The 25,460-nt window shown below is 44.0% G+C and overlaps 1 protein-coding gene across 1 annotated transcript in view; it reads left to right on the top strand.

The window, feature by feature from the left end:
- The first annotated feature begins 345 nt into the window (after window positions 1–345).
- LOC146183702 (uncharacterized) overlaps window positions 346–25,460 on the top strand; it is a 45,178-nt gene continuing 20,063 nt past the window's right edge. Inside the window, exons 1-2 of the mRNA XM_084608406.1 lie at window positions 346–1,149; window positions 13,422–13,572. Coding sequence (XP_084464532.1) covers window positions 346–1,149; window positions 13,422–13,572 — 955 coding nt within the window. The remainder of the gene's footprint in view (window positions 1,150–13,421; window positions 13,573–25,460) is intronic.

Raw genomic sequence — 25,460 nt, 5'->3', positions numbered from 1 at the left:
AATAAATTGGAAAACCAAATTTTTTCCTCGCATGTCGTTACTTGGTGATGCCTGCAATTTTGTGTAGCAAAATCAATGTTTAGTAACAAAACTTACTTCGGAAATAACATGACAAACTTGAATTACAGTAAGATATTAATTCGCTGGGACCGAGAAAATGTTGAAATTAACTGGGTTTTCAATTTGTATCACCGTAAAAACCTGGCCCATGTAAGTTTCATTGCGAGAACATGCGGACCATGTGGCTAACACTCTAATACTAGTTTTCTTTTTACAGGGGTGCTTCGCTATATCCCAGGAAGAAATGCACCAGCACCAAGGACGCACAGTGGCATGCTGGATGACATGCATGAAGCATACCTACGAAGAGAACCAATTAATGGAGTGAAGGGGCCATCACCACTCATGAAGCTTGAAGGATTCAATCTTGTGTGGTGTATGCCTGCTGACTACATGCATTGTGTCCTTGAAGGCGTTGTTAAACAATTGCTCGAACTGTGGCTCTCAGCAGTCAGGGAAGCATATTACATTGGACGCTCCATCAGAGAGTTGGACAGTGCCATCACTAAAATAAAACCCCCAATTGCCTTCTCTCGACTCCCACGGCCTATCTCTGACCGGGCTCATTGGAAAGCCACTGAGTGGTTCTATTGGCTTCTTTATTATTCGGTACCTTGTCTGAAAGATGTGTTACCACCGACCTATCTGAGCCACTTTAGTACACTGTGTCAGGGAGTGTTTCTCCTCCTGCAGACATCTGTCACCGATGCCAACTTGCAGGAAGCCGACAGCATGTTGTCATCATTTGTTAGCAGGGTGTACACATTATATGGAGCCACTGCTGCAACATATAATGTGCACCAACTTCTTCACCTTGCTAAAAGTGTGGAAATGCAAGGCCCACTATGGGGAACATCCACATTTCCCTTTGAGAATGGCAATGGACAGCTTCTCAAGCTCGTAAAAGCAGCCCAGGGAGTTCCACTCCAGATTTATGAACGGTGTGTGATGAGGGCATGGTTAGAGACAGCGAGCAAGTATGTAAGCTTGTCAACCTTCTTGAAAAACAAATTGAACAAGATCATGAACACACGCTCTTGTGTCAACTCCAAAGTCCGTGTCCTCGGAGCCCCACTGCTGTCTGTGCAAGTGGGCAGCACAGTAGAAGGCCTTTTCATGCAAAAGTATGGCACTATTCCAAGCATTGTGCACTATTCTCGTCTTCAGTTTAATAACGTAACAGTTACCACTACCTCCTATACTCGAGCCGTGAAAACGTTTTCTTCTTGTGTCAAAATGAAAGATGGTGTTTACTGCTTAGTAAATGACATTTGCTCTATATTACTTGATACCAGGAAGATTGTATTAGTTTGCCAGGAGCTAGTAACAACTCATAGCACTTTCAAAGGAATAACATACATCCACAAGTGTTACTGCCCTCCACCAGGAAGGAATCTGTGTTTGTATTCAAGTGATGATATTTCAGACCAGTGTGTTTTTCTTCAAAGTGCTGGCATTAGCTATGTTTCTGATGTGCCCAACAACTATAAAATTGACTAATTATGTTCACTGCGCATAGTGGAGAAGCAAGCTGAAAAGTTGGGATCTGCTACAAAAATTCTTTAAAAGTTAGTTGTTTGGTTTGTTGAGTTCAATTTCCCAAAGCGATTCAGGCTATGGGAGATGCCATAGTGGAGGGCTTCAAAAATTTGAACCATCTGGAGTTCTTTAATATGCACTGACATTGCACAGCACAGGGCACCTTTCTTTTTGCCTCCATTGACAAGCAGCTATCTGGCATGGATGGCGTTGAACCCGATCCTCGTGTTCAGCAGTCAAGCACCGTAACCACAGATCCATCATGGCAGGCCTTTGAACAGCTAATGTACGTGATACGATTTGGAGCAAACCTCTAGCAGAAAAATTTTAAAGTCGGCTCCCTTGTACAAGCTCCAAACGAGTGCTTATTACTCACTGCTGTTGTGTCATGAAATAAGTTCATACTTCTCGTTAGCCTAGACCTTTTACTTTCTGCTGATTGGGAACTCATAATAATCTATTTTTACTTGCAAATTATATTCAAATGCCTGTACAAAATTTTATGTGCTAGGTAGCCTTGTGCAATGTTCTCAAGCTGTCAATTTCCTAGCTACATTGCTACTTTGTGTTTTTACCTTTGTGCTTTAGTCCATGAATTATGACATCACTAATGATGTAAAAGTTAAAGGTCAGTTTAGTTTCCCAGGTGTGCACATTGTAAATCCATTAGCTGGAGCACATTTATGAAGTGCACTGTCTGAGGTAAAACGTATACAGTCAAGCTCACTTATAAAAACACTGAAATGCCATGAAAGCACCACTCTTATAACCGATAATTGTTACAACTGGGTTAAGCCAAAAATATAGAGAAGGTATGACAATCTTCTGAAAGTGTGGCTCACACTTTTCACTTATTTCCAGGCAGAAATCAGCAATCAGTCAGCTTTGATTACCTCATGGTGATCTTGTTGACATCTCTCTGCTAAGTATCCAATTTCTGCAAGTAGCCGAGTGAAAGATTCGAGCACAAATGAAGTCCCGGCACCGATTTGATTATTCTTAGTGCTTCCTGGAGTGGTTTGGCCAAAGTGGTCACAATAGTATTTGTGAGCCCTTTTTTTCCTGCTAGGGTTTGCACTTAGTGACCAGATTTAATGGTCATAACCGATAATCAACCATGCGAACATTGCTATTAACGGTATACTTTACCATAGAATACATGGTAAAGATGATAGGGCCATGATTGTTCATTGTGATATCTGATATACTGTTCAAAGTGGTATCGTTATAAGTGGGTTTAACTGTAGTTCATCGTCATCATGAAGGCCTTACAAAAAACTGGTGGCAGGAATGAATTGCATAGCAGCCCCGATCTAGGTGAGTGTTAGCAGTTTTCGTGTTGCACAATTCATAGCATTTCTGAGAACTCAATTTTATGCTGGCTGTTCTTTTCCTGTGTTGTGAAGGCAATAGGGCTTGATGTAGATTAACTTTCAAATGATGTTACTTTGGTATGTTAAATATTGTAAACATGTTGAAAATTGTGCCATTACTATACTCAGTGACAAGCTTGCTTGGCAATTAAGAGAAGGCCCACAGGGTGCAAAGCATTCATCGTGGGCATCGGCAAGGGGGCGTGAAAGGAGAACCTGCCACCCCCTCATCCCTTCTTTCTCATTTCAAATATACCCCCCCCCCCCCCTGCTATGATTCAATGGGTTCGCACACCCCAGGACAAAATCCTGTCGATGGCCATGGCATCGATAACCACCAATTTTTGCCACACAACAGAACCACCTTTCTCTCAATGTTGTCTGTCATTGGTGCAGCATTGGTGGTCTCATCAATGAAACTTTCCTGTAACTAGATGTGTCTTAAAGCACTGAAATAGAGAAAGTAATTTATACCTCTATTTTCATTATTGAAAGTTGCTTATTGTGTTAGGTGTTAGAATGTAGCTACCATGAAAGATACTGACGATGTATTGAATTTTTTTTTTGTAATGTATATATTTCATTGTGCAAGAAGAAACTGTGGATTCAAGCTCCATAGCTTCCTCTCCACTACTGCAAAGAGTTGTTTTGGGGTGTATTTTTATCCTATATGATGTTCTAGTCTGGTTACTTTGGGATATGCTTGCAATTTTAAAATATTACTTGTGTTTTACAACTGAAAACAAAAGCAGTATCCTCATTTAACTGTGTATAATCGTTTATTATGTATTATGTACTCAGTATAGTATTTGCCCTAATTTGCACAAGGTAATATTCCCATTCCTTTGACGCTGCTTGAGACTATGTCAAGCTTGGCACATTTCATTGAATGCTTTGGATGTAGCTAGCTTGAAAATGGCTACTTATCGTTAGGTTTAACATCGCCGAAAGGTTCGGTTTAAGTAGAAGTTTGGTTTCTGAAACACGTTAAGCCACTGTTAAGTGCATGGAGTGAAAAGATAAGTGTAAGGCCAGTTTGTGAATACGTCGGTTAGTGCTCTGTGCTGTCCTCACGCATGCCCATGTTAACTGCTGCCAGCAACAATTTTGCATCTGCCTGCCAAAGAGGACTTCATATGGAGAAACTTTTGGCTGGTGTGCAGACAAGTGTTGCATCTTGTTACACAGTTGTAGATGCTTGGTGCCGTTTTTTACCTGGATGCGATGGGTTCTGTTTGCTTGTGTTTTGGTGTGAATGTAGTATTTTGCTTAATTTTTGGTATGAGGTAACAGATGCTTCACATGGCAGTGTTTGGAACCAAGTTCACTTGCAAATTGCTCAAATTCTCTTGAAGGGTGGGTATTGGTCACAAGAAATGTAAAAGGACTCCAATTAGTGCCAATGTACATGTCAGGAGATCCAGTGTTGATTTGGCATTTTGGGAGGGACCAACTATACAACTGCAAAGCTTAAGAACTTCATTGATATGAGTACAGTTTTCAGCATAAAAGGGGGGGGAAACTGACCACACAGTTTTTTAGTTTCATTGGTTTTCAGGGGGTGAGGGGCACCACTGACTAGCAGATCTCCATTTTTGTTATATTGCAAAGTGGTGATTTCAATGGAGTAAGAGCTGATAAGTGCTAATTGTACTGCATTTACTGCTCCATTTACTGCTCATCCTAAACTTTCTCTGGCTTTTCTTGCGTTCTACATATCACAAGTTTTGCTGTGTTGTACAGTCTTACAGCGCTGTGTGTGTCTCGTCCTCCCCTTTTGTCCGTGTGTAGCTTGCGCTGTTCCCCCTTGCGATGAACCAACTAGCTCGCAACGTTTTCCCCGCAACGTTTTGTAAAATGACAATTTAAATGAAGACCTCGGTGATACTTCAGTCACATTTAATCATATTGAATGTGCAACTGGTTCTGCACAATTAAAGTCTTATCTCACTGCTACGACAACTTGACATCTGGTTCTATAGGTTGAAGCCTACTGAGAACTTTATTGTTTGTTCTGCTAGGGGCTGTCAATCGAGAATTATTCTGGTATGCTCTATAGTCCAACTTTTTGATGAACTTGTCAGTAACAAGGATTGTGTGCTTTGCTTTTCTGGACTAATGTGTACGTTTATTTCTCCTCTTAAAAAGGCAATGCATTGGGGAAGATGGGCCATTTGTTATAGCTGCTTGCCTCATGATATGAATGTAATATAGAGTGGCACTGTCTTGTGATGATTGCATTTCATTTGTTTTTGCACTTTGAAACTATAGGCAGCAAATAAAGAGCTTTCACAAGAAAATTCTCCACTTTGTCCCTTGTTTTATTGCTTTTTATACATTATTCAATTCCATATATACCATTTGCACTAATTCTAGAACATTTCTCCATGGAAAAGTTTCTTTTACTGGCTGAGTGTTGACCTCGTGAAGCCCAACTACAAGAGCAATATAGCATTACTAAAAGCGGTGAGTGAAGTTTCGGCAAGCTGTGTTAAAAAAAACACATATCCCCTAACATAGTTCCCATTCATTGCATGTAACTTATACATACATTTGGCATTCATTCTTCAGTTAAGTAAAAAATTTAGCGCAAAAAAAGAACACAAAGGACAAAGAAGAACACATAAGACGTCTTCAGTTATTTGAGTACCACCTTTCTAAAGCAATTTTACAATGGTAATTGTCCTTGAATGTTGATCGGCAGATTGATCTACACTGATAAGTCCTTTAAAATCACCGGTGTGTTTATAAAACTCAACCACATGAAAAGAAGAAAGCAAATTCCTGATATGTCAGCACCATGCATTAAGCAAATGTAATGTTAAAGTTTTCCCTCAGACCAGCTTTTTAATTCATCAACTTACTTTTTCACTAACGACATGGCTAAAACTCGAGTGCAGAAAACAATCATGGTAGTTTTATTGCAGCTGCACTATAACGTACCACCCCGCAAAATTAAGCAATTATCAATTTAGTATCCATTAGAGGAATATAACGGAAAATCAATTTTTATTAATTGCACTATATTAACTGTCCAAATTTACCACTTAAGTGGTCCAGTAATATATACTAGGTGACCAGAACTGCAGCTAGGAACAAGCCATATTATGCGCAGAAAGTCTGCAATTTATATACCATTAGCTCGACAGCTTACTCTCATGGATGCGTGCACAACGGCAGAAGAGATTTTCGAATAACTAAGACATGGAGCTATTGTAAGAAAGCTGAGAACACATCAGCTGCTGATGTAGCGATTATTTTTTTTGCACCGGGCTCGCGTGCGATGAACGTGCACGTGCGTTCGTTAGCCTAGCGCTGCATATGCTGGTGCAAAAATTTACGTTGCGCAGATTTTGAGATGTGTGCCTGAAGACACCACTTGCATAATAAACGCCATTCTTGGCTAGCATAACAGTAAGGGCAGGTGCCGATCGTCTACCGCACAACGCCATGCAATGACATCCGCCACGCCGCTCGGCATTTTCGCGTTATATATGTATCGCCTCCGCAGCGCAGAAGCGCGATCTGAACCAGCAAATTTTCACAATCACTGGAGGTATTCTCCTACCATGCATGCTTGATGCTTGAAATAAAATAAATTCTCCGCGATCGAGAACACTCCAGCGTAAGCGAGCTAGCTGCTTCAACGCCAGCGCACAAATCGAGGCACACGAACTGCTCTTGCTCGTAGGACCAGCTGCATGGACAGCTCCACATATTTACCATGCGGCCGCGCCTTTGGAGACAAAGAAAACTGCTCATACGGCGACGAACAATTTCTTCACGGCTCTCGCGCAGCTAAGGTGGGCTGGGGTTGTTTTGGCTATCTGCTTGCGACAACACACACGTTTTGTTGCGAAAACGGTACCTGTTGCGAAGATATCTTGTAGTCGCGACAAGACCGCCGGCCGCTGGAAAAATTTCTTTTGGATCACTACAAGAGCGTCGACGACAAGATACGTCAACAACGAAAGCATACAACACGCTTTTCGTCACGACAAAGAAAAAACTTGTTGTAACAACAAAAACGTTTGTAGTATGGAAAGAAAAGTTTGTTGCGACAACAAAACACTTTGTAGTATCGAAAGACATGTTTGTTGTGAGGTCGAAAAGTTTGTCGTTACAACAAACCTTTCTTTTGTGTTTTGTCGCTACTACAAAAACTCCTGTTGGATTTTTCGATCGGGATTTCACCATAACCTACCCCGTCTGTTTATCCATTTGTCCCTTCATGAATATCCTCTTTCTCTTTCTCTTAACTTCGCAGCCGAGGCGCCTCCCTACTCGATGGCAGATGCAGCGACAGGCAAAACTCGTTTTCTTGCTTTTTGTATTCAATAAATAACTGCTTACCGCTTTGAAGGACTCGCGACAATCGATGCGTGCAATGGTTACGTCTGGTGTGGTGGAAACGTCGGACCACCAGCTCCTTCACTCGGCCACGTTGGTGGAACTGCGTCGATCATGAAAATGCTCCTGGTCTTAGACGGGGTGTCTTTCCGAAAAATATCCCGGTGCTTGTGGCCGCAGGGCAGTGCACACAGCCGCGAACAGAGGTGGGCAACCTCACTAAGTTTCGGCCTCATGAGGACAACCTCACGGATTCCGGTGAGCTCGGCCACAGCTGCAATTTTTTGAATGAGGTCGGCAAAAGAGACGTCAACCGCATGCGTGAGTTTGAGATTGAGTGAGGCCGTAACTTAGTGAGGACGGCTTGTGAGGTCGAAATTATTATTGGTTACCGACAGCGAACAAACAACCGGCAAATCACCTTTCGTAATGTTTGTCGTGTACACTCTTTCGGTTACCAGCGCACACGTACCGAACGGTTTGTGTGTGTGCGTGTGTGTTCGACACGAAAAAAAAAACAAGGGGGGGGGGGGGCTGCGGTCGGAAAGCGCAGCGCGGCAAACGAGTGGGGCCGGACGACGGCTGCAAAAGGCTAGAAAGAAGGTGAAACAAGATCCCACCGCCGTTTCGAGCGGGTTTGTAAATTGAAGAAAACCTTCGCAAACTCTAAAACGCAAATCGCATGAGGCAACAATTCGCGGCGGGACGCCGTCGCGCGTTGTGCTGAGGGCCGCCAGAGCATTGCCACTCGTCGCTGTCGCTCAGGTTGTGAGTTTTTAGAAACTTTACTGTGTCGCCCGAAAGCAGCTCGCGATGCAGACAATCGCAGAAGGCTTTGAGGTACTTTTTTTTGCGAGTGAAGTTTGTTTTCCTAGTACGGTTTGAGCGAAAATTCCTGCAGACACTCACTTCGTCTGATCCACGGATCCACGCATATTTGAACGCATCGAGACAATTCAGTAAAAGCTTGGTAGGGTAGTAGTGAGCAAGTGCCTTTTTTATTTAAATGCTTGTATCTCTGAGGGCCACTCCGTTTTACAGCTTGCAGCCAAAGTGACTGTGTGCTTGTTAGGTTCCGCAGCCGGTGTCCGATCTCAACTGATGGACGAAGCGCGGACCCGGGAACCTTTCGGCATTTCTTGGAAAGTAAGCCACTGCAAATGCGCACGCCTCTGTCTGTGTTTTGGAGTTCCCCCTGTGTGTTTTTGCGTTTTAGGTATTTTTAAGTGCGTTTCTCTCAACGGGGCTGGGAGTTACAAGGACAGTGGCAGTGTGGGCGAAAGAGCGAGATGCGTGCGCGGTGTTAGAGCGTGTGAATGTGTGAGTAAAGGGAGACTTTTAACGGAGGTTCCATCTTGCGAACCACGTGACCTTACAACTTTTTTTATTTGTTTTTATTTGTTTATGTGCGCGCAGCGCATTCTTGTTGTATAACATTGTACTATGTGTTTAAAAAGTTTTTTTTTCTTCAAACCACGTCGTAACATCTCGTCTAGGCGAAGAGGTAGGAAGAAATGCCACTTGGACCATTCTGGCCAAGGCCGTGACCGCGGCATGGGCAATTCTCTCCTCACCTGAACAGCTATAGTGTAGTGGAGAAAAAAAAAGGTATAGTGATTTTTTGTGGGTGCGTGATGTATGAAGATCCAGCTCGTGACTAATAATAAAAAAGTTCATTAGGGTTTTTTGTTAATTATCAATAATTAGAGACGTTTTCAGAATATTATGTGGGCCAGCACAGGGAGCATGAACCCGGAAACATTTCTTTTATATTGTGTACCGACTATTTTTCAAAATTACTTAAAATCTTCCTTCTAACACACTGTATATGCCTGCACCAAAGATATAATATCCTCGGTGCTTGCTTCCTTCACACGTAGCTCTAAATATAACGTGACTAAAGTGAATATTTAAAGAATTGCAAGGGACGGCAATTAGAAGGGACAATTTTTGGCACTATTTTGTACCCGCTTACTGCTGCTTCCTGAGTGCTTAGGAAAGTGGAAATAAACAGTGCATGAAGGGTTCTTTACATGCAGCTCTTACGCGCAGTTGCTTGTGTGTTCGATCTATCAGAAAAATTACAGCCATATGTATGCACTACTGAGGTGGCTTCATATAGGTGTTATATTGATTATACCACATCATTTTTGCCAATAGTGCGAACATTCATTGTTGAGAGGGCCAAACAAAGAGTGTATTATGAGTGTTATGCAAAATTGCTCTACGTAAGCGTCATGTGCTACAATGTACTGCCGTAATACGATAATGTGGAGCGCAATACCTCATTGCGCTTCGATGGTTGTGCAAAAGGCGGTATCAATGCCACGCACTAAAACACTATTTTGAGATCAGAAGCGTGATTAATATGCTAAGACCCCCATACAGCTCTCACCAGTGGATCCATATCTTGAGTGTGTTGAAAATGTCTAGCCTTACTTCACTCTAGCAAACTGCCAACTTACCCTAACATTGGCACACAGGTTGTGCTGTAGTTTACATTGTTTCCAATAGTTTCACATTATTCTATATATCTGCATGCTTTTAACTAATGTGTAGGTCCCTCTCATATATAGGCATTAGGCGTAACGAAAAACATTTGTAATTAAAACGTGTAGTGCTTTCAGTGCATAAAACTTTCAACAGTGTATCAAAGAATTAAATTTGAATTCTAAAATTATTGTTTCAATGGTAAGCATCAAAGGGGTTGTACTTGCATGATATCAGGAAATGTGATAACTGAGTATCATTGGGTAGTAAGAAAATTATCCTTTACCGGACTGATTTTGAATGTCAAGGACGTTAATATAAACTGATTACTAGACAAGGTTTCAACGAGCGCAAAAATACCTTGGTCTGGTCTAATATTGCTGTGTCATCTGCACCTTCAAATGGGCCACCATGTCATGCTGGAAGGCGCCACGTTAGAATGAATACCTATAGTAATATATGCTTTATTTGGGAAGGCTGCGTGTAGAGCTTTTGTTCAAAGCTGCTGTAATATTTTGGAACCTGGAACTTGAAGAACCACATAACTGTGCAATGAATTATGCATGTAAAAACGAATCAAATATTAGTTGTGAAATCATTAGTTTGTGACACCCTGAATGACAAAATTAGTAAATGTGTGAATTATAATTTGTACGCCTCAGCTATTAACAAGTGCTCATCATAAACAAAGAAATGCCTCTCTATTTTTTTTCCACAGCAAATCTCTTTAGAATGTCTAAAAGAGAGAAGCAAACCATCACAGAGGTCGAGATAGTTCTTCAGCAAGCGATTGTGTTCAATACAAAACTTTTTTTTTTCTGACAAGCGGCGCACACGTTTCCAACGCACCGTCTTCAAGAGATTTCAATTCAATCATAAGTAAAAAAAATGAAAAGAGTAAATGAATCGTGTCTGCACCGAGACACGAATCACCGGCCTTCCGTAAACCAGTTGAGCGCTCACACATATTCTCTACGCAGAATTCCCGAGATCTCGACAATTTTCCTTGACTAGAGTATGGATGCCAAAGAGTGTTGAGGGGAAGAGCAGGAGCGGGAATAGGTGAAGCAAATAAAAATGTAGCAAATAGAAAGACAATAACCATGAAACCAAACACCAAAATCAAAACAAAATTACAAAAAATCGAAACTGACAAAAAAGTTAATTGATGTAAAGGTAGAAATGAAAACATCGGAAAAGGAACGCAATGCAAAAAGAGCTCCTAACGAAAATAGACACGGGCCTGAAAATGCGTTCACATATCCGCAGTTAGGGCAGTAAGGGGACGTCAGTGCACATTTGCGATTATTTCAGATATCGATGTAAGAAATGCACCAGAGTGTCTCGGCGCTTTGTTATGGAGTTCAGAGACTCGAAATTAATATAAGTGAATATTTTGATACAGCAAATATAATCTTATTCCGAACAGGGAGTTCGCGGTACCTCCATTCAGTACCCTGCAATCAAGAGGTAAGAGGTCCTATTTCTTGCGTTGCCGGGTAGCGAAAGTTTGTCCAATAGGCATAATATTTCTTCCGACCTAATTCGCACCTGATCTGGGGTTAAATGCTTAAGAAATGCTTCGTTTGATTTGATTTATAGTGTTTAACGTCCCAAAAGCACTCAGGTTCTAGGAGACGTCATAGGGGAAGGCTACGAATATTTCGACCACCTGGGGTTCTCTAATTCCCATTGATGTCGCACAGTATACGAATACTTTTCTATCCCCTGCCTCTGAACGCTGCTGGCATTTAATCACTCGTCACTGGGTTCAGCAGTCAAGCGACCTAACCTCTGAGACATTATGGAGGGGCGTTTCGGAAAAGGGTTACGGATAAAACCATACCACTGATGGGACGGGGCTTCGTTACATCGTAAGACACTCCTAAATACAGCTCATATGGCAAATTGTGCATAGAGAATGTACAGCCTTTGTCAAAGGTGTAGAGCCCGGGGGGGGGGGGTTACTTGTGAGCAGTGTAGTGGCGCTAATTTAGCATTAACAGGAGCCCTTCGCATTGGAGGGGGTAGCACAAAAAAAAATCTTCTTACCAACAAGACATTTGGAACATTGAAAATGCATTACAAGCCGTACGACGTAGTTTAGAAGCAGACCCCCTGGGCTGTACACTTTTGACAAAGACTGTACCTCACATTATGGAGGCACAAGGTTCCACACTTGGCACCACTGGTTACCCTCCGTTTCCCCAATAAGTAACTCGTACCCAGTACTGACACTAGGCACGTTTCGGAATGCTATCGAAAGGTGTCTTGGACAAAACCGTTGCAGTGAAGGATAATTGATGCGTTCCGTTATCAACCTCAAACGGGTAAAGCCCATATGTAGCCCTTTTTCTCAACTGAAGTTACCCTTCTATTCAAGTTTCCCTAGAAGTGTTGCCCTTGTATCTGCAATTTAAGTACGAAAATGTGGTGGCCTATTGGTGGAACATACGTCTCGTATATGGGAGGTACCCCATTCGGTTCCTGGTGCCGCCGGGAATGCAGCAGGCTTCCAATGGTCACAAGATTTCCGCTGCCCATTGCGAGACCATCGAGTGAAACGCTTGAGCACGGGCTCACTACAAACCGGGAACTTCTACGCTTTGGCAACATTTTGAGTTCATTTTCTGTCAGGTTTTGGCTGGTTGTTAATAGCAAGAAGGATGAAATGCTGTATAGCTTGCATCGTTCGAAAATGTTAAGAAACATTCAGCCCTACTGTCCAGACACCAACGAAAGCCGAAGAGCTGGAGACGAGGCTTTGCTTTTTTAATTGGTTCTTCATTATCTATTACGGAGTTTCAGAATTGGGGGACCCAAGGTTTGGGGCCCCCAAGAAAATAGTATACCGCGAACGGCGACTTTTAAAATAGGGGTTATCCCGACGCTTCGGAGCTGAGCTTGCGTTCGTTGATTGAAGCGCCCCGTCGGTAAACCGTGAAAAAGTATTTAAATATATAAAAGTCAACAATGTTATTTTGTTATTTTATTTTTCAGAAAGTGCTCTTATTGCAAAAAGCTATCTCAAAATTACCAGTCTTAACAGTTTTCGTCAGGCGAAATGAAATCGGCTTATAGCCAGTGTAGGCTTAGCCGGGAACCCTCATTTGAACCTTCGCACTTTCGGACGTCTGGTCGCCATGGCAACGATGCAAGGCGTACTCTCTAACCCTAACAGTTTGGTAAATACGGAAGCAATCAGAAATTTTGGTGCGTTTTATCCATAAAGTTTGGCTGTGTGGGCATCACGACACATAGCACCAGCTCCGTGCGCCGTTTAACGTGAAAGCGTGACACCATGGAGCGTTAATGACGAATATGTGCCAAGGTAAGCGGCCGCCGCTTGGCCGGACGCCACCATGCGCTGTAACCCAAGCGACACAAGGGCGGTGAACCCCATTTTCGAAAAATAGGAGCCGCCCCAAGCGTTATCCCAAGACTCCCAGCATGACTTACGTTCTTCGCGTGCGCATTTTGACGCTCCAAAACTCCTTGCTCTATTCTAAATCTCTCTATTATCTACTGTGCTGTACGCTTTAAAAATGAGCAACTAGTACAGATGCCTGCTGCGTGCACTTAAGTAACCTTCTGTGTCGGTAATCGCAGGTCAGGTGCCACAATGCTGGTAGGACGGCACACGTAGCTGCGGAGAGCTACGCCAGCCATGCCAGCGTGTGCGTGTTCCGTGAGCTGGGTAATCCCAATGAGGCAGGTCAGCTCAGGAGACCGCGCAATGCAGCTGGCCTCGAAGTCAACCGTTGGTGCCTGGTCGCATGCGAAGAGGGCTGCGGTCGGTTGTTCCCGTCAGAGAGTCTCATTAGCCACAGGTGCCTGGAGGAGCTCAGGCGCAAGCTTAAAGGTCAATGGAACACTTCACCAAGCATTGGGTTTTTTGGTCATCCAATGATTTATTTATTCGGGAAATTATGAAAATGAAGAAATTAAGTCTGTTATCAAGGTGAGAGAGCTTTTTCCTTTAACAGCCAATATTATTTTTTTGATAGTACGAAAAGAAATGAATGTTTTGAAAGCCGATATGCATTATTAGGGGTTGGTGAATGAAATATCAGTTGTATGCACCCTATGTCGGTGAGTGTTTCTTTCTTTTTATCGAAATATGTGACCAGAAAAAGTTTAGTCGCTCTCCGTAACATTGGTAAATTTCGAAATATATTAATGTCACTTCGGTTCTTTGAAAATTGCTCATACATTTTATGACACAATTAAATTATATACCTTGTGTTCGGCGCTCTCAGAAAAGCCTTAATGGACCCATTAAAAGTGTTATTCGATTCAATCTTTTTCAACATCATGAAAATGTTGGGTGGGGCTTCAAAAAGCCACAGAATGGGTTGGACAGAGCACGAAATGCTCTACAGAGAGTTGGTACCATCATGCACAAACCATTCATCACAATATTAGTTACATATTCCATAACAATGAGGCAATGATAATAGAAACATAATCCATACAACAACAAAATGCGCCTGTTGCAAAGAAGCCGTCTCTCACAATGATGATTTGCACGCACCATTGCGAACATATTTGTGCTGCTAACGGGTGCGACCACTATATCTCGTCTCACCAGAAAGGCAGTGTATCAGCAAGCCTGCTTAGGCGCTGAAGATCCGACATGATGCTAGTTTCTCAAGACTAAATGCCGTGTATGGGCAAAGTTCACTGTTAGGCGCAAAAGATCCGACATGATCATAGTTTGTCAAGACTAAATACCGTGTGTGCCAAATCACACCGTTAGGCGCAAAGGATCCGACATGATCGTAGTTTGTCAAGACTAAATGTAGTGTATGGACAAATTTCACCATTCGTTTACTCATTGCTTACAAAAACTCTGCAGTCGTATTTTGCACTAACGTATAGCCTTGCAAAACACGCTGTCGCTAGGCGAAGCCAGACTGCAATCTTAGCTCACACATTACCTTCAGCTCATGGAAATGGTACTTCAATGGTGAAGGAGTGAGTGGAGAGAGCCTCTGCCCTCCTTGGAGGAAATCTAGACGAAACCGTCACATACATAGCTGCTCATGTGGGATAGGAACAGCAGGAAATAGGGCGAGAACAAACATGGACTACTGTCGTTTTCAACTAGCCAAAAAATTATGTACTTCTGCCCCCTCGTTCTTTTTTCGCTCTTTCTTGCTTATGCAATAATTCGTGTCCCCGATTTCGAATTACGTATCCATTCTTTTCATGAGCATGCAATGACCGACATTGCAACCTGAAATATTTATAGAGGCACAACATAAAGAACTTCCGATGCGGCATGCTTGTATTTTCCACATTCCCTAGGTTTGTTCTGTAGGCGTTTCCCACAATGTATATTTTATTTTTCAAGGACTAGATCATGCGTGAAACTGCTTGAAATGTTGCAAGGTGAAATGTTGTTTGTATTCTTCAGCTGTTCTGCAGTGAAGTTTGTAAACAAGAGATAGGCACACGGTTAAAACGTGATTGAGAACTCTTCTTATGTCACAGTCACGAATAAGCTTTCTATAGGCCATGTACAGCCTTCGTCAAAAGTGTAGAGCCCAGGGGGTCTGCTTCTGAGCCGTGTAGGGGCGCTACTTTAGCATTAGTGAAGATCCTTTCCATTGGAGAGGGTAGGGAAAAAAAATCTTCTTACCACCTAAAGATTGGGAACACGGGAAATGCATTACAAGCCACATGAAATGGCTCAGAAGCAGACCCCCCGGGCTCAACACTTTTGACAAAGACTGTACGTCGTGCTCGATTTCTTTTAAACAGAAGCTCTCCTTCAGGAGAGCTTCTGTTTACTGAAATTAACAATAGAAGTTTGCAGCCTCTTTTTTGTGCCATCCCGACAAATATTTCAGCTGTGCGGCAATGCACTTGGATAACAGGAGCACTGATATTTACCGCAGTTTTCTCAATCCGGCACAGATATCCTGGGCCATATATATAAGGTACTCGTGACAAAAACACTAAATATAAACTTCCTCTAATAAAGAAAATATTTCTTCTGTCGTAAATTTCCAATTTGGGCCCCGCTTAGCATTGACGGAACTCTCAACTCTACTCTGCAGAACTAATTATCCACTCTGTTTTTTTTTTTTTTTCTGGTCAGTTGTTCACTTTTCTACCATCCGGCTCACAACGTTTCTCTCTTGGCGTTTCTTTCCGGAGTTATTTCTTCCTAGTAGCTAGAGTTAACCATGCCAGAATTTCCTTGCCTTTGTTATTCCCTGCATAGTTGCAGGGATATTGTCCAGCTGAGCTACAAAAATATTGAGGTTTAAGAGAAAGCTCTACCAGAATAGTTTTGCACATTTTCGCAAGTCTGCACATACATAAACAACTTAGTATGCTACAGAATTTTCACCGAGTTCTTCGCTGATGCCCAGTTACATAAAATTCACTACGTTAAGTGTATACAGTATTCATTACGGTCGCTAAAGATGACATCCCAGAGCAACCTCTAGTGCGCATGTCCGTCCAAACTGAACGATAGTGACGATAACAAGGGACGTTTTTCTGGGATAAAATAGTGGCAGCGAAGAGAGCCCTTGCAAATTTTAGAGCAGAAAAGTATGAGCAACCTTAACATGAACCAAGCTCTCATGGTGACATGCCAAAATTCGCTTGCCTGCCCAGAGATCAGTTGAGAGATAACGTCACTGAACGAGTCTTTGGTTCGAAGCCCAGCCCCTGGTCCATATCTGGCCCTCAGAATATGGATACCGAATTGCTTTTATCAGTATTAATCTACACTCTATAGAAGGGTACTTTTTTCTCATGTCAATTGATATGTGCATGTGGACTTTTATTAAAAAGATCAAAGTAAATGTCGACGCAGCGTTAGCAATTAAAAGAAGGAGAAATTTAGATTACTTCAACAAGCTATACTACAATGTGCTGGTAGTCGTAAACAGTAAATTTGTGTGAACATAAATGTTTAATAAAATGAAGCGGTCATTCCCAGCGAATGCCTTACCTGTATTAACCATGATTTCGGCGCTGTTGTCTTTCGAGAGACCGTAACGGAACGGGAATAACCCTTGCCCATACTGATATCTGGAATACTTGCTTAATTATCTTTGTAGTCTTCTTTTTATAGGAGTGTTTTGTTCATTGTCGGGTTTTCCATTTGTCATTTACCGAGTCATCGTTTATCACTATCATGTCGTGGCGTTTTTTTTTTTTATTGTACCCTATTATTATGCAGTGTAATTCGGACTACTATCTACATATGTTCAATTGTTTGTAAAAGAAAGTGACCTTCTTAAACTTATTCCTCAATCACACACCGACGCAGGTACTTCACGGGTTGATCAGCCTAACTTTGAAACGTGTTATCAAAGCCCATAGAGGGAGGACGGGTAACAGTAAAGGGAATCGCCTCTATTGACCGTAAAGGCGGGGGTTTGTGACACAATGGCATATCAGAACTGTCGTTTTACGCCTTGCTGGCGCAGAATGCGTCTTCTCTATCTGACATAGCCTCGACCTGTCAATAGACTAGCTTCAGTCGTGTTGCCGCATGCAAGACGCCGGTGATGGCGGCGACCTCATAGAGGGGAACTTGCGTTCCCTCGTACGCACAACGATACGAGAGGAGCTCTGGCCACCCCACTCCAGCCCCTGGATCTCCGACTCTCCCGCGAGGTACCATGGATTTTCGCTGCATCATTAGGGATGAACTGGCCTCTTTCAACTGCGCTAAGGCACCTGCTACGCCTCCTTTGCCTCTCGGCCGCTCTTCTATGTAGGTATAGAATGCTTCACGCCAACCCACCTTGACTCCTCCGACGTATCCAACGCCCATGTACATTCACATCGCTGTCATGGCACCATATTCTCCAGTGCCCCGTCATGTTCCAGCTTGACGCCCCTTTCGCAATATGTGCTACTATTGTAGGATATGTGGCCACATTTGCCGTGTTTTTCGGCGCCGCCAGCATGATGAGCAAAGGGCTTTTGCCCCCTTATAACATGCCTGTGTGCGCCAGAGTGACGAATTTATTGTGACCTACTCAGCTTTTTTTGGCATTCTTCCCAGCCTCCGAACTCCCCCAATGTTTCCCTGCCGTCGTGTCCTTCTCGACGCCGAACCCCTTCGCCTTTTCACCGCACTTGACCGCTTCGTCCTGCCTCGCAACCCTACGCGCCTTGAGCGGGAAACTATTCGAGCAGGGTTTGAAGGGAAAGCTGCTTCGATTAGGAACTCTGAAATTCCTCCTACGCGACCGCCGAATACTCTAACATATAGTATGGAAAGAATGTGCGTTGAGACCCTCAATGACACGGGCGCCGTTTAATCTGTCCCATTTTTGTCTCTGTTCTCTCCTGCGCAAAGTTATTACTCCATATATCGGTCCGCCACTTCGTGGAGCTAATGGCACTGTTATCAAACCCGCGTGCGTTATCTACTGATCTTGGGGTGGGATTCCTTGTCGTCGACGTCCGCCCTCATCTACTTCGACGAGCGCCTATATCTATCTCGCGGACCCTGATATATTACCCATGTAAGACTGTTCACCACATGTGTTCGCGGCTGTTGATTTCATTCTGTCCCCTGGAAGCGCGCAGCTGATCATTGTGCATTAACTATGTAATTGACAGCGAAGCTCTGGTTATGCCATCTCCACAGTGGACCTCCGATGGTTTAGCTATTGGTTCGTGCCTCACCTGCTTACCTCCGATTGCGCGATGGTTGTGGCCCTGAATACAACTGGCCAGCCATTCTTACTTCCAGAGGTGCCACAGTTTTCTTTATTTTTGATGGCAATCATATCCCCTCAACATTCTGTGTACCACCGCTTGCTGCCAAGCCACCCTTTCCGACTTCCTACTCTTCGCTCGCAAACATCATCAGCCCGGGCCTCGTATCCGAGCAGTCAACAGCTCTGCTAGACATCCTCTTGCGGCACCAAGAATCTTTGAAGTGTCCACATCAGTTTTAGTGAAGACCTCTGCCACCTCTCATCGAATAAAAACGCACGGCTCAGCTTTTAGTCGGCGATGGCTGTATCATGTTTCGGTATCAGAACGAAAAGTCATCGAAAAGCAAATTGCCTACATGCTTGGTCGAAAGGTCATAAGGCCCTCAGTGAGCTCTTGGTCCTCGCCTGTGGTTCTCGTTCGTAAAATACATGGCTCAGACTGTTTCTGCGTGAATTGCGGGCCCTTAACAAGGTCATCTGCAAGGAATATTGTAACAGTTGTTACACAGAAAGGCTACTACGGCCGCACAGCGAGGGCACCGAGACAGCTGAACCAGCGAAAGAGGGCACCAGAAACGGCCCCCACTTCAACGTTGTCTACTTTGTCCGATTGCGCTCCTTCTTCCTCTACCTCTAATGCACGTGTCACTGCCCCCTCCTCTGAAGCATCGCCTCGATGCGGTGTTACCGTCATATAGAAGAGCTGGGAGAAAAAGCGTTGAAGAGTTACACCACGAGTCTGGCATCACGGAAGAGATACATGCAGCCTGAAAGTCAGTCGGGGGTTCACTCGTAGTACGGCTTCATTCGCACCACATGCACAAACTCGCTGCGCTTGCTGCTGTGCGATGAATGCTGGTGCAATTTCATACGTAACGTCGCTGAGGCGACGAACAACAAGTTATGGGCCGAAGTAGCGGCGCAGTAACTTTTCGGACAGCCTGCGGCGACGAACAGGCCTCCAGATCCACACCTAGTCGTCCGTGTTGTAGGCAGAGGTGGGGATTTGACCTCAAAAAGCTCGACCTCACCTCAAACTTAAAACATTTTCGACGACCTCACTCAACCTCAACCTCAGCAATTGAGGCTGAGGTCCCCCAGGCAACCTCACCTCACTTTTCAGGTGACCATTGGCGACCTCACTCAACCTCACCTCAAACTCAAAATGTGAGGTTGAGGTCGGGCAGTCTACCTCAAAAAAGAAGAATCATTAAATTAAACCGTAACTTAAAGTAATATACATTTCTCAGCAATCCTGGGATATATAGGCAAGCCAGAAGTTCGTCGTATGAAGGCTGTATTTTACTATTAATTTTATATAACAATTAATATCCCGAATAAATGCAGAAAACTTCGGAGGCTACATGTCCAACTCTGCACTAAAGTGGCAATCCTCTCCCCCTCCTCGCCTACTCTTTTTTGGTCGGTTTCATTCTAAGGCCTACATGGGTGCCACATTACTACGCATAGGCCCATAATGCAATACAAAAAGTTTATCCAAGCCATTACACGAGAATAAGATTCCTATTAGCAATAAAACAAGCCAGTTCTTACTATATACTGAAAAGACAAGCGCTGTTGACCATAGTGACGATGACAACAATGTCGATAAAATCTTTTTCTTAATTTGAAAAAGAAATTCATGGTTGCCAAGCTTTTTGTTTTTATAAATTGTACATTATCTTGCGAACAAATACATTAAATTAGGAAAAAATATTAATACCTTCAGAAAATTTCGAAAAGGAATGCTTTTGATGTTATGAGGTCCCAACCGGCCAATCACTAAGTGTTTGTCGATAACTATGTCATCTCGTGACGTATTACGAGAGAAGTAATTAGTTCTTTGAACACCACGCTTACATTAAAAAATCACAGCGGTTGGAACTGCTAGGATAGAGGGTTAAACGTGAACCACTTTGCTGCTAAACGTGAACCATTTTGCAGGAGCAAATTGTCCACGCACCCCCCCCCCCCCCCCCCCGCCCCGCAAAAAAAAACATATAAATACTTAGATATAAATGCTAATAGAATCAGGACAGCCTTAGACTGCAATCAAGCAAAGTATCAAGCAGGGTTTCGGAAATGGTACTCTACTACCGATCATATCCATACCATCAATCAGGTGATAGAAAAATGCTCGGAATATAACCAGCCCTTATACACAGCATTCATTGATTACGAAAAAGCATTTGACTCAGTTGAAACCTCGGCGGTGATGCAGGCATTGCGAAATCAGGGGGTAGACGAGCCGTACGTGAAAGTGCTCGAAGATATATATAGTGGCTGCGCAGCAACCATGGTTCTGCATAAAAAAAAGTAACAAAATTCCCATAAAGAAAGGTGTTAGGCAAGGAGACACAATCTCCCCAGTACTATTCAAGCTTGTTTAGAGGAAGTATTCAGAGACTTTGAATGGGAGCAGTTAGGGATAAGGGTAGATGGAGAATACCTCAGTAATCTGCGGTTTGCTGATGACATTGCCTTGCTAAGCAACTCGGGGGATGAACTGCAAATAATGATTGATGACCTAGACAGGAAAAGTAGAAAGGTAGGCTTGAAAATCAATATGCAGAAGGCTAAGGTAATGTTCAACAGCCTCGGAAAGGAACAGCAGTTTACATTAGGTAGCGAAATACTGGAAGTAGTAGGCGAATATGTCTACTTAGGACAGGTAGTAACCGCAGATCCGGATCATGAAAAGGAAGTTACAAGAAGAATAAGATTGGGATGGAGTGCATTAGGCAAGCACTCGCAGGTTATGACTAGCAGCTTACCGGTATCGCTCAAGAGGAAATTATACAACAGTTGCATCTTGCTTGTACTCACCTATGGGGCTGAAACGTGGAGGCTAACCAAGAGAGTTCTACTTAAGTTGAGGACAACCCAGAGGGCTATGGAACGAAAAATGGTAGGGGTAACATTAAGAAATAGAAAGCGTGCAGAGTGGGTCAGAGAAATAACTCAAGTTACCGACATTCTAGTGGAAATCAAGAAGAAGAAATGGACATGGGCAGGACATGTAGTGCGAAGAGAGGATAATCGATGGTCGCTGAGGGTAACAAACTGGATTCCAAGGGAAGGAAAGCGTAGCAGGGGGCGGCAGAAAGTTAGGTGGGCGGATGAGATAAGAAGTTCGCAGGGGTCAAGTGGATGCAGCTTGCACAGAACCGGGTTAAGTGGAGAAACATGGGAGAGGCCTTTGCCCTGCAGTGGGTATAACCAGGCTGATGATGATGATGACATATACTTGTAGTACGTCCGAACAGAATATTAGATACTATTTCACCAATAAGCCTGAGACGAGTTTATTTGTGGTATTCACTCGTTTTCCTTTAAAGACTGAACTAATAAATTGCGCAGTGGTGTCTCCGAAGCTGCTTCGCCGTATGCACCGCACATGCATACAGAGAAGGCGTTTCCCTGTATAGTCATATAATTACAGCACATAAACGTAAAATGAAGACAAAAACAACAGAAAGAAAGCGAGCACACAGCCAAGAGGGACCGCGCTCCCTGCTGTGCACGCGCTCCTTAATTCGCCGTCCATCTCTAGGCTTCTGGTTTTGTTCATGCGGTGAATGCCGAACTGTCACCAATACACACAAAAGGCAGTGGCGCATCTGTGTCAGCTCCGTTTTAAGAGACTACATCGCGCTTTGCAATATATGCAACAAAAAAGAGAGAAAAACTAAATTACCGTGCCGGTAAGTAAAGATGCCAAAGAAAGAGCCAACTGTGAGGGAAGAAGCCTGTTGTTTGTTGGGCAGTGCGCGAGCGTAATGACATACCAGAAAGTATATAAAAAGAAATACCATGTAGACGAAAGTACTAACAAGTGTTGCACACTAAAAACAGAAGAGAACTGCGCTTCCCAGAGCGTATAGAAGGCTTGAGACACCGATTTATTACTGCATTCCTCAGTGTTAGCGTGTAATCGGTTTTATTCAGGTATACCTTAATTGATAAAAAAAAACGAATGTCTGAATCTATTACTCCGACATCTAACCGCAAAAAATTTCATCCGATTAATTTGTCCGCCTCGAGCAGACGGCAGCACAAAAGAGACCTGCTCAGTTTGCCCCACCAATTCTTCCGTCTAGACACTAAAATATAGAGCCAGAAAGCATCTCAATACTTTTCTAGCTCATAAAAACATGTACGAAAACGCTTTTATATTTTTTTTTCTGCGCCTAAAGAGATTTCAAGAGAGACCTGATATTATGAAGTTAAGTATCCCTTACCATCCTCCTTCCTCCTACATTGCTTGGTTTCACTCGTATCTGAGAGATGAACAAAGGGCCTTGCGTAGCAAAAACGTTTTTTTTTTCATTGGTCTTTACTGTATACAAGGCCATATAATTGTTTGTCTCTCCCATCCAGGTAAAGGGTTAATATGCGCAGGCTTCTTTCCTGTATACCAGCTGCGTCTTATAAGCTGAGCCGTCCCATCCTCTTCCATGTTTTGCCGCTATATTGGTTATGTAAGGAATGCTAAGGAAGATGTACGGAAGATTCGGTGTTGCAGTTATTCGCGGCCACCTGTGAATTTATGAGAAGGAACAAAGAACACAATACCAAAGAGAACAATTATTCTGGAGAATATAAGAATGTAAATTCACAGGACCGGAATAAGAAAGATAGCGTACAATTCGAAAGGGAAGACCTCGATAAAATGCTCACATGTTCGTGTGCCGGTTTTTCTGGTTTGTTCGCGTCTTCCATTTTTTTTTATCTGTCAGTACCACGTTCTCTAACAGTTTCGCTGTGCCAGTTTCTGTTAAGTTTCCGTGTAATATACAGCGGGATCCTTCTTCATCGAATGTAAGGCAGCAGCCGTGACGTCAGCGCCTGGAAACGGGCATGCACACGACAAACAGTACTCCTTCGCGCCGTCTGTGCAAAGACAATTTTCTTCGCTTTTTAGTTTGCTTGTTTGTTTGCGGCGTCCGACCAAAGCCCCGCGAGTTATGTACTTCGCGCGCTCCCGGGTTTGAGCCGACGGCAAGCATCGGCACAAACAAGTCAGAGGGAGCGAGGGTGGTTACCGAGAATAAGCGTTTTTCAATGAATCGAAGGAAGCCGCGGCAACAGTAAAAAGCCTGGACCTCACAATTTCGACCTCACACGATGACGACCTCACTCAACCTCAAACTCACGCATGATGTTGAGGTCTAATTTCGTGACCTCATGCAAAACATTTCGAGCTATCGCCGACCTCACCTCAATCTCACCTCACTCTGTGAGGTTGAGGTCATTTTAAAGTTGAGGTCGACCTCATGAGGTTGCCCATCTCTGGTTGTAGGTAACGTAGCGGCGTCCAAGGTTGTAGCGGTCAGCGTCGATCTGCTGCTGACGGTGAATACGGTGTCTAGTTACCGCGCTTCTTCCGTGCGCTGAAGACGTCAAGTTCAGTCTCACTGTCAGGGGGGTCCACGGGTAGCATAGCATCCAGGGGGGTGGTGACCTGGCGACCGAAGACCAATTCAAACGCAGTAAACCACTTGGTTTCTTGTTGCGGGGTTATATACGCGAATGCCGCGTATGGAAGAATTTGGTCTCATGTTTTGTTCTCGACATCAACATACATGGAAAGAATGTCGGTCAAGGTCGTGTTGAGGCGTTCCAACAAGCCATTTGTCTCAGGGTAATTGTAGGCTTTTGTATGCCTAGGTATGGCTGGTGTTCGTGAGCTTCAGTACAGCCTGAGTGAAGCGGGCTGTAAATGCAGCTCCACGGTCGGTAGCGATAGCTGCAGGAACGCCATGACGCAGGACGATGTCGTGGACAACGAATTCGGCGACTTCAGAAGTAGTACCGCTTGCAAGTGACCCGGTTTCAGCGTACCGTGTCAGGTAATCCTTTGAGACCACAATCCACCATTTTCCAGTGGACGACTTCGGAAAAGGGCCGAGGAGGTCTATGCCAATTTGCTGAAAATGGGGTCTTTGGGGGTGCTATGGGCCGGAAAAAAAAAAAAGCCAGCTGGCTCTGAGGAGGAGATTTGCGCCGTTGGCAATCGCGGCATGTTGATACGTATTTACGCGCTGATGGTAGGAAATTGGGTCAGCAGTACTTCAGCCGAATCTTCGCCAGTGTGCGACTGACCCCCAAGTGGCCAGCGGATGGTTCATCATGACAAGCGCTCATGATTTCTAGCCGTAACTGGGATGGCACAACAAGCAGAAACCTCTAGCTGATGTCAAAGTTGCGCTTGTAGAGTGCTCCACGCCGCAGAGTGAAGAACCGCAGCCGACGACGAAACAAACGAGGTACACTAGCATTAACACCCTCCAGGTACTCAATGAGAGGCGACAACTCAGAGTCGGTCCGTTGAAGCTGCGCTATACGGGAGACGCTAACGGAACAAAGAATGGGCCACTCTTCGGTGACGTCTTGCGTAGGCGATATCACGGGCGCTCGTTATAAACAGTCTGCGTCCTGGTACTGCCGGCCCGACTCATAGACGACTGTCACGTCGTACTCCTGTAACCGAACGCTCCACCTGGCCAACCGCCCAGAAGAATCTTTAATATACTGGCTAGCCAGCATAGCAAGTGACCACTGACGACACGGAACGGTCGCCCGTAGATGTACGGTCGGAACTTACTCAGAGCCCAGATGACGGCAAGGCACTCGTTTTCTGTTATCGAATAGTTTCTTTCAGAACGAGATAGTGTACGGCTCGCGTAGGCGATGACTCGTTCTGCACCGTGCTGCCAGGATCGCACCGAGGCCGACATTGCTGGTGTCAGTGTGGATATCTGTGTCGGCATTCTCGTCAAAAGGAGCTAGTATTGGTGGACTTTGCAGGCGGCGGCGGTGTTCCTTGGAGGCTTAATCTTCGGCACTCCCCCATAAAAAGGGTGTGTCACCTCGAGTCAAGGCTGTTAATGGCTCAGTTAGGCGAGAAAAAGCTTTAACAAAGAGGCGGTAATAGGAGTGGAGG

The sequence above is a fragment of the Amblyomma maculatum genome, chromosome 7 (genome assembly GCF_055883805.1).
Source record: "Amblyomma maculatum isolate TAMU_Amacu chromosome 7, ASM5588380v1, whole genome shotgun sequence".
Classification (NCBI taxonomy): domain Eukaryota; kingdom Metazoa; phylum Arthropoda; class Arachnida; order Ixodida; family Ixodidae; genus Amblyomma; species Amblyomma maculatum.
Note: the sequence above shows the minus strand (reverse complement) of the source record. Positions and strands in the feature narration are given on the sequence as shown.